The following is a 15,381-nucleotide window of genomic DNA, read 5'->3' on the forward strand; positions in this document are numbered from 1 at the left end:
AATTGTGATATTGGTATACATCATACATTTATTAGTGAACAACCCTTTCAAATCAGCCACAACAATTAAAAAAAAATATGATTGCACTACTTGGTAAAGCATAACTAGCAACTTTCATTTAAAAAAAGTACAAATCTTAAAAATTTCAAACAGTATACAGATGTATATATAATACACTAACTAGTTATGTTAAATGCTACAAACAATATGATTCCAATGGAATGAAAAATTATAACATTAATAAGAACCATTTCCTATATATAATATATATTAGTTGTTTTCTCCCCCCGCCCTCCAATACAAACATGGAAAAAATGAGGTAACTGTAAATGTGCAAGTACCAAAGCAAAATATCTGCCTAACACAGAACACATGCCCCTGGCTCTGTTGGCGGGTGGGTAGTCTGGTGTTCAGGCAAGGACCTCTAGAGGCCAGGGAGAGTAAGAACAGTAAACCACTATCCCACCACAGCAAAAGTCATTGGTAAACAATAAATGGCGTCTACGGAGCAATCAATCACAAATCCTAAATAAATTTTAGCTGCTTATTGGAACACACTTTTGCACCACACAAGCTGTGAGATTATTCAATAACTCTTAACAGAAAGACTACAAGACTCTATTCTCAGTTGTCATTCAAAATCAACTCATTATCTAGGTTTTAATGGGAGGTTCTCTTTTTATTTAATAGGGTAGCTGGATATTGTCAATTATCAATATTTACTCCAAAAAGAACAGTGTTAACATTAACATGAATTAAGGTATCTATATGTGAACAATACATTTTAAGATATTGATACACTGAGAGCAAGAGCCTGATAGGCAGGTACAGTACTACACTGAAATAAGTATGACAACACTTTATTTTTTATTCCCTTAAACTATATTGATCTTCACTGACATTGTTCAGGGGTATTAGTATAACATGCTTTAAGAATACATGGGATCCATGACAAACTATTGCATTCACGCAAGTGAGTTTTCATACCTAAAAGCAGAACATCTAGCACCTTTTCACTATGGCTTTTGATAACTACAGTAGTTTCAGAGCATGTAATTTTCAGTCGTTAGGGCAATAACAGTAACACAACATATGTAAGAACTTCTGGATTCAAGACCAGTTTTTTTTTCCTATAAAATGAAGTTAGCGCAATAAAATCTTGTAGTCATTCAGTTCTATTACAAATGTGTGCAGTACAATGCATGGCAGTTATCAGCTGAGCATTAAGATCCAAACCCCCAGAACCCAAAGCCAACTAGAGCTAAAAATCAGTTGGGATCTGGTTGACAAGCATGCATATTGTGCACCGTTAAATAGGTCCCCACCGGATTTAGAGATATCCTCCACTATAACAAACTTGTTTTACTTTTTTTAAGTCATGCAAAAACCTCTGAAGTAGATTTGGGAGTGAATTAGGTAGGATAGTGTGCACAGCTGCACATTAAAAAATGGGATCACAACCGCTATCTTTAACATATGGTTTGAGTTAGAGAACAAAAGTCAAACAGGTTTGAATAATACACTTGTAATGAGTAGCAGTGTACATTGCCTCTTTTCAGTGAATACTATAATATTTACTGATCTTTTTTCTTGCATGCCTGTCTTTAAATGATGTAATATCTACCATTTCCGACATAACAGAATATTATAATTGATTACATTAAATTATTTATGGTCTGAGGAAAACGACCAAACTAAATTCAGATATACCCTTCCCATGGCATCCTTTCCATTTGAAATGGACAGTTCTCCTTTATTTTTTTTTTACATACTGAGAGGCCCTGAGTGTTTTTTTTAACTTACAATATATGCCAGCTAATAGATATGTACACATAGGTTAATTCTCAAAGCTGTGGGTTTAACTCATTAAATGGCTTCTTTTTTTTTCTCTTGTAGGTGGCACACACATCAAAGACTCACATTCACTTAAGAAAAAAAGGAAAGAAAAGGCAAGATCCCTTTACACATAAAAGCAAAGGTTACAACTGCCTGTTAGTGCTTACTGGGGCAGTCAAGAGACAAGAGTGACTCCAAAGCAAAAGTCCATTTGATGCTCTCTTCCATCCCACCCCAAATGTTTCCTGTTTTTTTTTTTCTTTTTTGTGAACACAAGCAGGGAACTAGAAGTCTAACAGTGTTTCTACACTACTGAACACTCCCGCTCTGTCATTTGAACCCCGACTGATCACTGTGGGACACCGACAGCTGGCGTAAAGTGGAGCGTCACCAGTGACTTCTACAAAGGTTTTCAACATTCTTCTGTCTTCAAACGTTTATCTAAAAGCATTCACACTTTAGCTATACATACAGTTGCTCTTTTACAACACCATTACCATGGCCTAAGACGATGACCCCGACCGAGTTACCAGAATTTAACACATACCATACACAAACAAAGTTAGTGCTCCAACTGTTTCCTTCAATGTATTTTCTCTAGAAGATAAAACCAATAAATAAACCTTTATTAAAAACGGCATACTTTTAAAACAAGTGGAAATGACAAAGTATTTTCAGGATTAGTAATAGGTTTGTGCTTGTCAAGGTCATAAGAAGGCAGATCTGAAATCTTGAACAGTATAGGCTATATCTGTATATTGGATTTGGCTCACAAAGAAAGAAATAAAAAGCCCCGTCTCCCTAAAAGGGGAAGAAAGTTCATTTGAAACTTGCCACTCACTGCACATATTGCTTTCTGCACAGGCCTCCAGAGCTCTATGGCATCAGCACAGCCTTCAGACGAGGACTCAAACGCAGTCAGGGTGGAACCACATGCTAGTCTTCCCTCATTGCGCTTTCTGAATAAGCAAGCAGTTCTTTTAGTATGCTTCTTTGTCTCTTCTTTTTTCTTAAGATTTGATCAATTTGGTGGCAATGCTTGGTTAAAATATTGCTAGTCTGAATCAACAGTTCATGCAAATCCTAGCATGCTGCCCTGTATCCAGTGGTTACACAATGCATTGGCTCTGTGAACAGGACAAACATACACACACAATATGCACACACGCGTACACACTTGTCAGATGACCAATGCTGACATGAGAGTGAGTGTAGCACTTGTGCAGTTATGTCAAATGACCTAAAAAAGAAATGGCAGTCCAATAATCCATGACTGCTTTAGTACAGATCTGTGATCCAGAGAGGATAATCTGGGGTTCAAGGTACCCCACAGTTGCATGTCCCATCACTTGCAGTCCGTATTCTCAGGCTCAACAGAATCTGCATTTAACCACAGCAAGTCACACGTTCACAATAGCATTGGCAAATCTAAAAACAAAGAAGGGGTAGAACTGTTGAAATGATCAATACATTATTGCAGAAAATACATTAATAACAAGTCACTTTGCCCAACACCTACACAAACATGCATCTATGATGGTCAGGCGTAGCCTCCAAACACAGATACCAATGTTGAAGTACTCCTATTATTTTTCTGCTAATTGCACAAGGTGTCCAGCCTATCATCCTCCAGGCTCCCGACTCACCTCTTCCAATGCAGGACTCCTGCTAATCATGAATACCACAACCAAATCCACCAAATAAAAATGAAACCCTGTAAACAAAAGCAGCAAAAAATGCATCGTAGGGTAAATCTTTGGAATCTGCAACAAGGGGGCAGAGAAAGAACTGGCTGGCAATCCCAGACCTCTGGCTTTAGGCTGCAATAGGCAGTGGGTTTCATGAGACTCAGACAATGAAGCACAGCAGAGGTACAACAGGCTCCAGAAACAATCCTGGATTGCTTATTATTTAGGAAGGGACAGGAGGAGTGGGGTGGTAAGCTATATTTACTGGAGGACGCAGGTTAGGTGGCAGATGTCCCCAGTTTCGGGACAGACTCTGGTGTATGCAGCGTTCAAGTTCAGCACTCAGAGACAGTTCTCACTCCACCTCCCGGTGAACGTCCGAGGCATCAGCTCGGCAGATTGGACAAGTGCGATTGGTCTAGAAGTCAGGCGAAAGAACACAGGCATTAATGATTTAGTATCAAAACTTTCACATGGAAAAACAAAACTTTCCGTAATTGTATAAATGTTGAACTGCCAACACCTTACCTTTAACCATTTATCCACACACTTTGCGTGGAATTCGTGGTTACAAGGTAATACCCGAAGTAGCTGCCGACACTCAAAGTCACTAAAGCACACAACACACCTGTGGGAATTAGATAAAAGAGTTACCTGGAGGTTTCATACAGAGTACGAATGTAATTTCATTGAACAGATGAGTGCGACATACAGCGTTTGTTCAGATAGATGATTCTCTGAGTTGAATCTGTAGGACGGAAGCTGCTCTATATCTGCTTTAGTGAGCCCACGTGGTTTTGCTTCACCCAGCCTCTCAGCCAGATTCAGTAATGCCTACACAAGGAAAGAGCAAGAACAAAGCAGAGGATTTTACAGCTCCTTTATGACATTATTTGTGTTACATAATACAAAATACTGTAGTTTGATACAATAATTCTGCAGGGTCAGAATAATTATAGTACTTCTACTTTTAACTATTCTAAATATTCTTGTTGCTTTTCCAATGAGTGATGATGTATTTAACTTTTATGATCGAGAGCTCAGAGTCTTTGGTATAAACTGTATATTCCATTTATAAAAAAGATAACTCATTGTCTTTGTTATGTCCCATTAAACTAACCTCATAGTTCTCCATCTCAACATCATCCACATCCAGGTCGAGACTAATGGCGGGGCCCACTGCTGTTGGCGGCACAGGAAGCATTGACCTGAAGAGAGGTGGAAGTGTATTTTGTAAAGCACTGCAAAGTGACTACAAATTAACATCCATTCTGTTCTTAATAGCACAACTTCTAAAATGCAGAAATGTACAATCCACACTGATACTCACAGGAAGTAAGGGAGGAAGCCTGGGTAATAAGATGGAGGAGGAGGAGGAGGGGGGAGGGGTTGCTGCAACCGATATCTCTGTCCATTTACTCGCCGGGTCAGCATGTGGGGATATGGCTGTGAAAAAAATCACAAAGGTTAATAACATCATGAAACGCAAAAGTCTGTGGTAAGCTTGAATAATTTTCCTCTTAATTCTTCTTCAGAATGGAAATATTTTAATAAGGGCCAGCTGCATTACAAGGACTTTGGGGGGGAAAAGGGCAAGTTGTGTTCTGTAACTCTTGGTTAAGAACATTTTGAAACATTTTGTGATGCTCTCCCAAGGTCTTGAGCTACATTTTCTTAACAATCCTCTCAAGGCTGCGGTCATCCCCATTGCATGTGCACCTTTCCCAAACATACGCCTTCCTTCCAGTCAACTTTCCATTAATATGTTTAGATACAGCACTGTGCTAACAGCCAGCCCTTTCATAACCTTCTGTGGCTTTCCCTTCTTGTGTAGGGTGTCCATGATTGCTTTCTGGACAACCCCCAAGTCAGCAGTCTTTCCCATGATCTGAACTAGGCTAAGAGATACACAGTATTTATACTGTTTGACTAGTAATACTCCAATTAGAAACGGAATTATCTCATATGTTGACACATGTATTTCAACAGTTTTTGAGGTGTATGCCATTATGGCCTGAATTAAAACAGAAAAATGCTTTAAACATTTTGGATTAAGGCGGGTACACACTACAGGATAATCGGGCTGATTTTTGTCCCTTATGATCGAAGCCAGCAAAGGCCTGATTGTCTGATGTTTGCAAAGGACATCGGGTCTGATTTTCCTGTGGTGTGGGGTGTATTAAGTGTGTACCGGATCAAAAGCCAATCAAGGCGCGAGCTGACTCAGCTGACTGACGGAAGAGGAAATAAAAACAAACAAAAACATGGTGCCGGTGAAAACAAAAATCTCTTGGACCTCCGAAATGGAAGACCGTTTTTCTTATTTGTGTGTGTTTTTTCGATAAGTAAGAGGCTGAAAACAATCATCAATGCTTCTTCCTGTTCGTCCGCCATGTTTGTTTACACCAAAGTCATGTTTTACTGCGTGAGATTTGGTATATTGAGCGTTCAGAAACAATACCAATTTGTCAAATTCAATTCAATACCCTTATCACAACCACACTGGCCAAAGTATTGAAACTAGGGGGACTAGATGTATTTAGAACATCAACTTTTGAGTGACTGTCAGCAGTATTTAACATTAATTCCATATTTTCCCTTAGTTTTATCAACAGGACTTTGGCCTTGATAAGTAGATAGAATTGGATAATTTAATTTAAGCTATTGTTTACGCCGACATTTACCCATTATATGACCACTAGTTTGATAGCTTTTGTAGATTTCACATGGTAAAATAAACTCTTTTAACATTTCTGTCTTTGGCAAGCAAAAAAACTGATCTCACACTTGCAATTTAAAACTTTAACATCCTCTTTGGCCCTTTCAGGAAACTAAATTCAATTATTTTCAAGATGTCTTGAGATTCGTATGCTGTTTGTTATGGGTGGCATTATTACTTCTCTTAAAATGTCTCAGAATATAGCTCACCACTCCAAAGGGAAGCTCCTGATGCAGAGGCTCTTGAGGAAGATACTGTAAGGGTAGAGACGGAGGCAGCGCTGGTGGGTGATGAGATGGAGGGTAGGTGAAGGTCCCTATAGGGTGCTGGTCCCCTCTTAGGTCAACTTCATTCTCTACCCTCTGTAGAGGCTGAGAGGAGGAATATACAGGAAATGTTTCTGTTTGATCCAACGGGTGCATCCAACTTCAGCTACTGTCACTTTGCACATATGCTGTAGCATACTCACCATGCGTGGGTGCTGAGGCTGTAAAGGGACGAACTGGCTCAGTGGAGTAAGGTGCGGCGGCTGGTGGGGGGGTACAGATGGGGTTGGGTGCAATACAAAATGTTCGCTGGAGATCAAGGGTGGAAAGGCTTGATAAGACACTGGCATATGCTGCATGGTACATGCCTGTATGAGCTGAGGAAAGATAAAAAAAAAAACAGGAAGGAAATGCATTTAATTTTTTTTCACAACATTTTTGTCAGTCAAACTCAAAACTTCATACAACCTCAGTCTAATTTGAGTACATTTTCTCCAAAAACTTGCATTGAAAGCATGTTGTAAGCGTGTAGTGAATAGAAGCAATGCATTACATAACACCACAGCACTGACAGTACTGCCACAACACCACATTTATCAATATTCAGAATTTTTTGTTTCCAAAAATAAAATAAATGAAGAACTGAATCGTGTTTAAGTTGTGTAACATAGAGACTAAAGCATGAACCCTGCACAATAACAGCAGCAGCTCATTGGTTAGTCATGAACAGTGACAGAGTGCATGGCTGGTATGGTGTGCTACATAGATGCCACTATGACATTTGGGCTCTTCCTTTTCAAACTCACAGGAGGAGGAAGGCAGCAGAGCAGAGAGAGCTGTCCACTGAACATTACCGAGCATGCTGGGAGCTGCTGAGTGTTGCACCCTGGAAGGGGCTGCCCGGTGTGGATGGGAAATCCGTGGGTCGTCACCGTTGTAACAGTATATGATATTGGAACTGATCCCTGGTGCATCTTTAAGGACAAAAAGATAACATTACTGAACCATGTTTTCTAAATGTTGTAACTTTTGTACCCATCAGGCTGTTCCTGATCTGTTACCTGGTCATGTAGATCCACCATGATGGGGCTCTGCTGTGGCAGGTGAGCAGCAGGGTGAAGCATGCGTGGTGCTGTGCTGGTGTGGCTGTATTGTCTGGACTCATCTAAAGGAACCTGTTGGTGGTGTTGGGAGAAAAGCAGATGATGGAAATTCTCATCCTGGACCAGGGAACTGTGCAGAACAGGTCTGTCTCGTCTCCCCCACTGGCGTCTCACTGGTGGGCTGTATGATCAATAAGAAAGAGAAACATGAATTTATTCTGTTTTAAACAGATCCTAAAAAGGTAGGTGTATATGCATTTTCCTGAAAATTAGTTCTTAATTACATTAGTGTGGGTGCACAACTACTTTTCCACATAATCCATTCCAAATGTATTTAAAGTAAAAAAATATATATTTAAAGTTGTGGCCATAGGTAACACTTGTTTTTTAAACACTGCTAACTAACCAGTCTCAATACATTTTTAGTGCTGATCCATTTTTTCTATCTACTACTAACAAAAAGTTTCCATACAAATCTGCATTTAAAGTTTAGTGTCATACAATCTGCAGCTGTACGGATATCAGGTTGTTGCAGCATATTTTTCAAGATTGATATCTAACAATATTTTTTGGAGAGAAAGAGAAAGTATGTCACATATTTTGATTTCTGTTCAATGTATGTATTAACACAATAATGTTAATAATTATGTGTTGCTGAATTTTAGCTTGAAAGTTACATTTTGTTTCTATTTATTTGTGGGTAATTTTACAAAAAGAGACTGAAATACATGTTGCATTTAACAATACACAGCAGCTAAAGCTTGTAATGAGCTTTATGACAGAAATACTGCTGGATCACAGGGGAATCAGTGGGATGCAGAGACATGCTTTAAACTAAAGAAAATAGGACTTGTGATAGAACTGTTCTATCTGTCCTTGATTCTAACAATTTTGTTTTCAGTCTGATCTACATAATATAGAGAAAGAGAAAGGTACAAGTGCCTCTTCTTGACATGAGTCACACACACAAAGCTGACATATGTTTCATGTTGAAAGCATCCAAACCTAAACCTTTGTATCTTTAAGACAAAAGAAACTTGAATACTATTTTCAAGGAAAAATGTCAGAACAAGCAGTACTGGCAATTTTACCTTCTCCTGAGGTGCACTGGGGCGTTGCAGGGCTCTCCAAGGAACCTCCTCGGGTTTAAGGGGGCTGTTGGTGGCAGCCTATTTACTGCTATTTCCCATGGTCGCATTGGTGACGTCGTGCAGACGAGTCACACTCTGGGAAAGGAAACGGTACAGTGGAGGCACTTGAATGTAGCCTCCGATTGTCTTAACCCTGCAAAAACACATCAATTGACAAATTCACAACCCTGCAAAAAATGAATTGTATCCTATCCTGTATCAGTGAGCACAATGCGTGCAGTCATCATGAAAAACAATGGTACGTTTTCAACAGTAATATATATACTGTATATATCATCTTCATTATCTGTTGTTTAGTTATGCATTACTATTCGTGTTTACATGCCTTAAGATCTCAGCAGAACTTTAGATGTCTATTCTACACATGGTAAATACATTTGTTAAGGTGAATACATATTTAATACAAATAAGAAATGTGTTCTATAATTCAGGATAACACTAAGTTATCTGCAACAAACAGACTGGTTTACACGTATGCAATTTCAAATTGAGCAAATAACAATTTTTATTTAAAAACATCAAGCCTGCAATATTTCAGCTACAACAATTCCTAATTCAAAGCATAGACTTTAGAGTAACATACTGAATGTTAGTCTTGGTTAAATGCTGTAACTAGTGATGTATTCAAAGATGAATTAGGGACAAAGAGATATGGGGACAGGGCTTTCTCCATCTGTGCCCCAAAACTCTGGAATTCTCTTCCCCCCACCATCCGATTCTCCCCCTCTGTGGAGACTTTTAAAAGTCGTGTCAAAACGCACTTTTATTCATTAGCTTTTAACTGCCCCTAACCACACTGGCTCAGATACTCACTGCACTGTTAATTTTATTTCTTGTCATTACTGTTGTTATTATTACTTTTAATTTCATTTTTTATTTTTTGAATATTTTATTTTTGCTTTTTAGATTTAAACACGAACAGAAAATAGACATATATAAAGGGCAGAAAAGAAGAGGAGAAGGAAGCCTACTGTATGTCAATATTACAGAATAAATACAGACAGTAGGCAGTTCCAAAATAACAAAAATAGAAAATAGAAAAACAAAAAGTTACAAGTTAGTTTTATTTGTTAATTATAGTGCTCTCTTACAACTCTTCTTTCCCTCTCTCTTCCTCTGTTTGTGTGTATTTCTAAATTCATTTTCTCTGTGTTTTCCTCATTGTCTGTTGTAAAGCACTTTGGATCAACTGTGTTGTGTGTAAAGTGCTTTATAAATAAAGTTGATTTTCATCTGATTAGAGGCAGTGCAATTAACGCGGTCCATGCGGGGACACAATAAATAGGGGTCGCTGTAGCCTGCCTGAACAAAAACATGGAAAGCCATGTGCTCAAAAGACAAAGCAACAACAAAAGATGTGGTAGGCAAGCGGGGCTGCTCGCTATGATTCCATTTCAAAGGCCACTTCACCTGTACGTCCATTCTTACAAGAAACAGCCAATGCCCAACACATCATACTACAAACATTATGAAGCATGGGCGTTGTGATAAAGATGGTTTCATAGATACGGGGCCGATTCGACGCCCCTTGTTGCAGAAGAACAAGCTAGGCTAACGCTTTGTCCATGCATAGCAGCAGATCACTGCTAATCATACGCTAGTTGGCCAGCATGCTGATGTTTAGTTAGGAGCTTAATCATCACTACAGACATGTTCGACCCGTGTAACAGAATAACGACACCACAGACACAGAGCAGTGTTGTATGGACAGGCTATGCTAGGTGAGTTGAGCAACACTACAGACCACAGCTTACTTTGTTAGCTAGTTTTCTGGCTCGGTGAGAAGAGAAGATGATCCAGCCTCGGAGATGAAGCATCAAGTTATTCTAGAACAAACGGCCGACCACCGAGCACCGCCAGAGACACTGAAGTACCTGCTCGACTAAGAGACTTCCTCCGCCAGCTCTGTGACAATGTCGGATGGTGCTGCTACTCGGTTGCTAAAGCTAGCCACGCTTTCAACTCTCCGTTACTCCAGAACCCGGTTACAACGGTCTGTCGGTTACCGGTTACCTGAGCAGGTATCACCGTTAGGCGCGTAAGGGAAAACGTTAACGGCTCAACGACAGAAAACATTCCTTGGCGCGTGGACTTTCCTTGAAATGCATTGTTATGCCGAAGCCCCGCCCCCCGTCGGAGTGACCAATCAGCGCGAAGCAAACACAGACATTAGACGAGCAGACAGTGGATCAAAACAAGCAGCTCCTGTTGTTGTTTGCAGCTTACACATAAATACAAAGCTCTTTGAGAGATTTAAGGGTAACAATAAAAAGACATATAAAGACTAAACTAAATATGTCTGATTCTAATAGTATGAACTCATAAAAAGAATGGGTAAAACATCTGCCTGCTTAAATTACTAAATTAACTTTTAAAACAATGCATTTACTTACAATAAACAATGCTAATCCATTTTAGTCAAGGCAAGGCAACTTTATTTGTATAGCGCATTTCATACACGAGGGCAACTCAATGTACTTTACATTAAAACATTAAAAGCATTGGAAACATTCAGACAAGCATAAAAGAGCCTTTGGCTTTATTGCACCATCTGCATGGAACTCCCTTCAAAAAACTTTAAAAATGAATGCATTTTTTTCTTTTAGTCATTTTGAATCATTAGTTTTAAACTTTTTAACCTCTGATTGCACCTGTTTCAACTGACTTTGTGTTAACATTACTTTTCAATGGTTTTAACATTACTTTTTAATTGTGCTCTGTTTTTAATTGATCATCATTATTTTAAGGTTTTATCTTTTATTTGCTTGTCATGCATTGTAATGTTTCTTTTATATGCTCGACGTCATTGTAAATGAGGGCTTTGCTGTCAATGATTTTCAAGTTTAAATAAAGATAATTAATTAATTAAAATGACAAATATAATAAAAAAAAGAAAAGAAAAGAAAATTAAAAATATATTAGAAATATATTAAAAGTAAATTTAAAATTTGCATTTAAAGTGAGTTAAAATAAGCTAAGATAGGAAGGCAGTGGCAAATAAAAAGTCTTAATCTTTGATTTAAAAGAGGTGAGAGTTGGAGCAGACCTACAGCTTTCAGGGAGTTTGTTCCGGATATGTGGTGCATAATGACTAAACACTGCTTCACCGTGTTTCGTTCTGACTCTCGGGACTGAAAGCAGACCAGTACCTGAGACCATGACCTCAGAGGTCAAGATGGTTCATACAGGAGCAGCAGATCAGTATTTTGGGCCTAAAACATTTAGTGCTTTATAAATCATCAGCAGGATTTTAAAGTCTATTCTCTGACATACAAGAAGCCAGTGTTGAGATCTAAGAACTGGAGTAATGTGATCTACTTCTTTGGTCCTTGTTAGGACTCGAGCAGCAGCATTCTGTAGGAGCTGCAGTCGTCTGATGGACTTTTTAGGGAGTCCTGTAAAGACACCGTTACAGTAGTCTAGTCTGCTAAAGGTAAATGCATGGACAAGATTTAAGGGTAACAATAAAAAGGCATATAAAGACTAAACTAAATATGTCTGATCCTAATAGTATGAACTCATAAAAGAATGGGTAAAATATCTGCCTGCTCAAATTCCTAAATTAACTTTTAACACAACACATCAAAACGTCAACTTTAAAAAACATAACTTTAAAAATCTTTACCAACAGAATATTCAAGAGACTAAATAATTAGCAGATTTTGGTCCAGTGTAACAGATTAAGCCAGAATCATTTTAAAAGGAACTATAATCCTTCCTCATCATATGCATTAAAAAATGTATTATTTCTGAAATACTGTGACAGAAATTATTTAAATGCAGAATTATTACTTGTGATGTAGCATTAGTTATAGTACATCCTCTACTGAAGTAAATGATTCTTCCACTGACGGCTGCACTGACTATTTGTTGTTCATAAATTGTTTCCACAGGTTGGACTCTTTCTAAATGCAGACCTTGTTTATTGAATCATCTGAGATTATAATCGACCTTAACATTTTTTTTCAAAGTCTCTCTTATAGAAAAAGGCCTACCTTTGAGATTATTGGATTAAAAGTAAAACTTCGAATTAATTAGAAAACGTGTTTGCTATTTTGTAGCAAACCTAGTCTGGTTTACAACTCTATGGTGGCCCACACAGTCTGTTTCTACTCTCACTGGAGGCCACAGTGTCCTACTGTACAGTAGACTATCCAGCCGGTTATATAATATTGCACTTGCATGATAAAGTGAGTAGCACCCTTCATCAGCTGTAGCACGAAACAGCTGTAGCTGTGTGATTAAACGAATGCAGCTATAAGAGGTATTATGTGATCAGCACACCAAAACTATCTAGCTTAACTGGGCCTTATAAGCTACCTATCAGGCCCAATTCGTCCAGTGTGAGTAAATAAATAATGCCTGTGCCTGTTTTGTTGCTTCACTGCAAAGCATTCGAGTATGTAGTCTTCTGCGTGCATCAAAAAGTATGCACCTTTTGAAAAGCAGAATAAGGAAAGCGGCAGTGGCTTGCAGCATAGACTAAATGTAAACATTACAACATCGCTCTCGGTAGCAGCAAAACAAGGAGGGGCTGGAGGTTGAGCAGGATGACAACCTTAATAACCCGTCTAACCATCTCCCGTAAACACGCACCACAAGCTTCGAAATTCACCAAGACTAAGCAATGAAAAGAGGAGGAGAGCAGTTACCTGATTGTTAATATGCAAACATCTGATCACTGATATATTCCTTGAAATGTTCACATCTCGTTAGGCTAAGTGCGGCATCCAATGGTCAGCTGTTCCCGTGTGGAACATTCCGTGGATTTCACCACTGCTATGAAAAAGGTGCTAAACATTACACTCCCTTATTATTATCACATCCTTTAAAATGTGCGAATTCGTGGTTTTACAAAACCAGAGTTTTGGTCCACAATCGCTACTTTTAGGATCTAGAAAATGTAATCCAGCCCTACAGTTGTTTTGACTTTCTGCAGTTCCCTGTTACACCCCCCTTCTTTGCGTATTTGCTGAGCAGAGAGCACACGCCGTGCTGCCATTTTTACCGTAATTGCCAGAAAAGATGTCAGTATGACTGAATTTCAGGGTCGCCTAAGAACTTTTGGGTATTCAGCGAAAGAGAGAGAGGAAAGTCATTATCAGTAATTATTCAAGCATAAGTGATAGCGTATAGTTGAAATAGGTCAATCCTGCATTATTTTTTTTCTTCTTCTTTGGAAAAGTAGCCTATAGCCCATAACAATGTACTATATACTAAAGTATGGATGGTACACTATCCCAATCCAGAGTATTATACTCACAGTGCCAGGAGTTTATTTTAAGTTATGAACTGGTCGAAGTAGAACTATAGACTACTTTTAATGGGAGAATGTTTGAAGTTGATAGTCTTCATATGTGGGATCATGACCTACATTTAGTTGAAACACTGACGGTAAGTACCTAAACATTCTGACTGATCGCAAAATCCTAGCTTGTAAAAAAAAAAAGTACAATGATGAGAGGTGCAGCGTAAAATACGCACAGAACCTCTCTCGGTTTATAGAGGTGCATGTGGATTCTGCAGCAGTGTGTTGAAAAATAATTAAAATGAGCCATTATACATGTTAGTGACATGAATAAATATTTTTAGTGGCTGGTGGCTTTTAATGGCTAAGTCCATTGATCACGAATTCATCCCAGACTCTGCCTTAGTCCTAATTATTTTTTAATTTTTTTAATTTTGTTATATATAAGTGGCTTATACATTGGAGTTTTTTTTGTAAGTATGCAAAAGTCGTATTGAGTGCACACATTTCAGCATTCCATGGATGCTATTGTAACTTAAAATGTGCTTCATTTATATCACACTATTTAAAAATGTTCAAAAAAACTAAAACGACCATGAGAAATTTTCACTAGTTCACGCTGTGATTTGTGCAAAAAAAAACAACACTGCAACTGCGGCATTCTTTCACCCTGACAAGACTTGAAAGACTCCCAAAGACTGCTGAAAGCTACTTTACAAACTTTCACAATGGAAAATGTAAGATTTGAAGTTTTTGACGAGTTCTTGTCTACTGTAGATGTAGCTCGATTGTACCGGATCAGTTCTGTTTTTGTGTATTAATAAGGCTAAATTATCCCCAATCAATCAAATTAGAATAATGCTTTCTTTTGATCAAATAAAAGGACTAGAGGACCTCTGTGACAAAGTTCAATGTGTGCCTGGGGGGCTACTGAGAGCGAGCTCAAAGGACAAACAGACCATTCAGGCTGCAAGGTGATAAGAGTCTTTTTGTAGGGGATGTTTAAACTATTGATGCTTTAACCAGCTTGAAACTGACACATATCTGCTTGCAGTTCTATCCGTCTTGTGAGATTGTAAAAGTCTGTTACTGAGAACTGAACTGGAGCCTGAAATCTTGTTTGTTCTAATTATTTGCCAGAATTCAAAGCACTATCACTCAGCCGCTGCTAGCAGACTGTCCAAGACGAAGAAGAAGAATAAGCGGACCTCTGCTGTCATTCTTCATATAGCCGAGCCAATATCCTATCTTCAGTCCTTTTTGGCTTCAAAACAACATTTTCACTCTTCACTTTTTTCACATTAAAAAATGAAACTTTGCTTCTGAAGCAAAGAAAACATGAAAAAAGGAAAATTTTACTTCTGAAACTA

The 15,381-nt window shown here is 38.5% G+C and overlaps 2 protein-coding genes across 18 annotated transcripts in view; one reads left to right on the top strand and one right to left on the bottom strand.

Moving 5' to 3' along the window:
- Positions 1 to 14: 14 nt before the first annotated feature.
- Positions 15 to 13,729, bottom strand: rnf44 (ring finger protein 44). Of its 16 annotated transcripts, none has more exons than XR_004632094.1 (13): positions 10,518 to 10,884; positions 8,704 to 8,896; positions 7,571 to 7,793; positions 7,316 to 7,483; positions 6,713 to 6,886; positions 6,453 to 6,614; positions 4,855 to 4,970; positions 4,645 to 4,732; positions 4,237 to 4,358; positions 4,053 to 4,152; positions 3,790 to 3,942; positions 3,483 to 3,550; positions 15 to 3,264 (listed from the first exon to the last, which is right to left on the bottom strand). XR_004632094.1 is itself a non-coding variant. In XM_034689643.1 (11 exons), the coding sequence occupies exons 2-11, from the start codon at positions 8,808 to 8,810 to the stop codon at positions 3,880 to 3,882; spliced, it is 1,275 nt and encodes a 424-aa protein (XP_034545534.1). In that variant the 5' UTR covers positions 8,811 to 8,896; positions 13,416 to 13,729; the 3' UTR covers positions 2,059 to 3,879. The 16 variants fall into 16 exon arrangements, 10 of the variants coding, with proteins under 10 accessions (XP_034545534.1, XP_034545529.1, XP_034545532.1 ...); XR_004632097.1 differs by having other exon boundaries at positions 7,364 to 7,483; positions 10,518 to 10,883; XR_004632096.1 differs by lacking the exon at positions 3,483 to 3,550 and having other exon boundaries at positions 7,364 to 7,483; positions 10,518 to 10,898.
- The window catches only part of cdhr2 (cadherin related family member 2), a 25,750-nt gene continuing 20,602 nt past the window's right edge, over positions 10,234 to 15,381 (top strand). The window contains exon 1 of one of the 2 annotated variants that reach the window (XM_034689633.1): positions 10,234 to 10,484. The gene's annotated coding sequence lies outside the window, so the exon portion shown is untranslated. Of the gene's footprint in view, positions 10,485 to 13,479; positions 13,554 to 15,381 lie in introns of those variants that run through there. The other variant, XM_034689634.1, reaches the window with a different exon arrangement.

Source organism: Notolabrus celidotus, chromosome 8 (genome assembly GCF_009762535.1).
Source record: "Notolabrus celidotus isolate fNotCel1 chromosome 8, fNotCel1.pri, whole genome shotgun sequence".
NCBI classification, from domain to species: Eukaryota; Metazoa; Chordata; class Actinopteri; order Labriformes; family Labridae; genus Notolabrus; species Notolabrus celidotus.

What these genes read in the sequence shown, in the direction of transcription:
- rnf44 (XM_034689638.1), bottom strand. Translation starts at nt 8,810, where the DNA reads ATGCGACCATGGGAAATAGCAGTAAATAGGCTGCCACCAACAGCCCCC. An exon ending in AGCCTCAGCACCCACGCATG is followed by an intron (nt 6,615 to 6,712) that starts GTGAGTATGCTA and finishes TCCTCCTCTCAG; the next exon opens with CCTCTACAGAGGGTAGAGAA. An exon ending in AGGAGCTTCCCTTTGGAGTG is followed by an intron (nt 4,971 to 6,452) that starts GTGAGCTATATT and finishes TTTTTTTCACAG; the next exon opens with CCATATCCCCACATGCTGAC.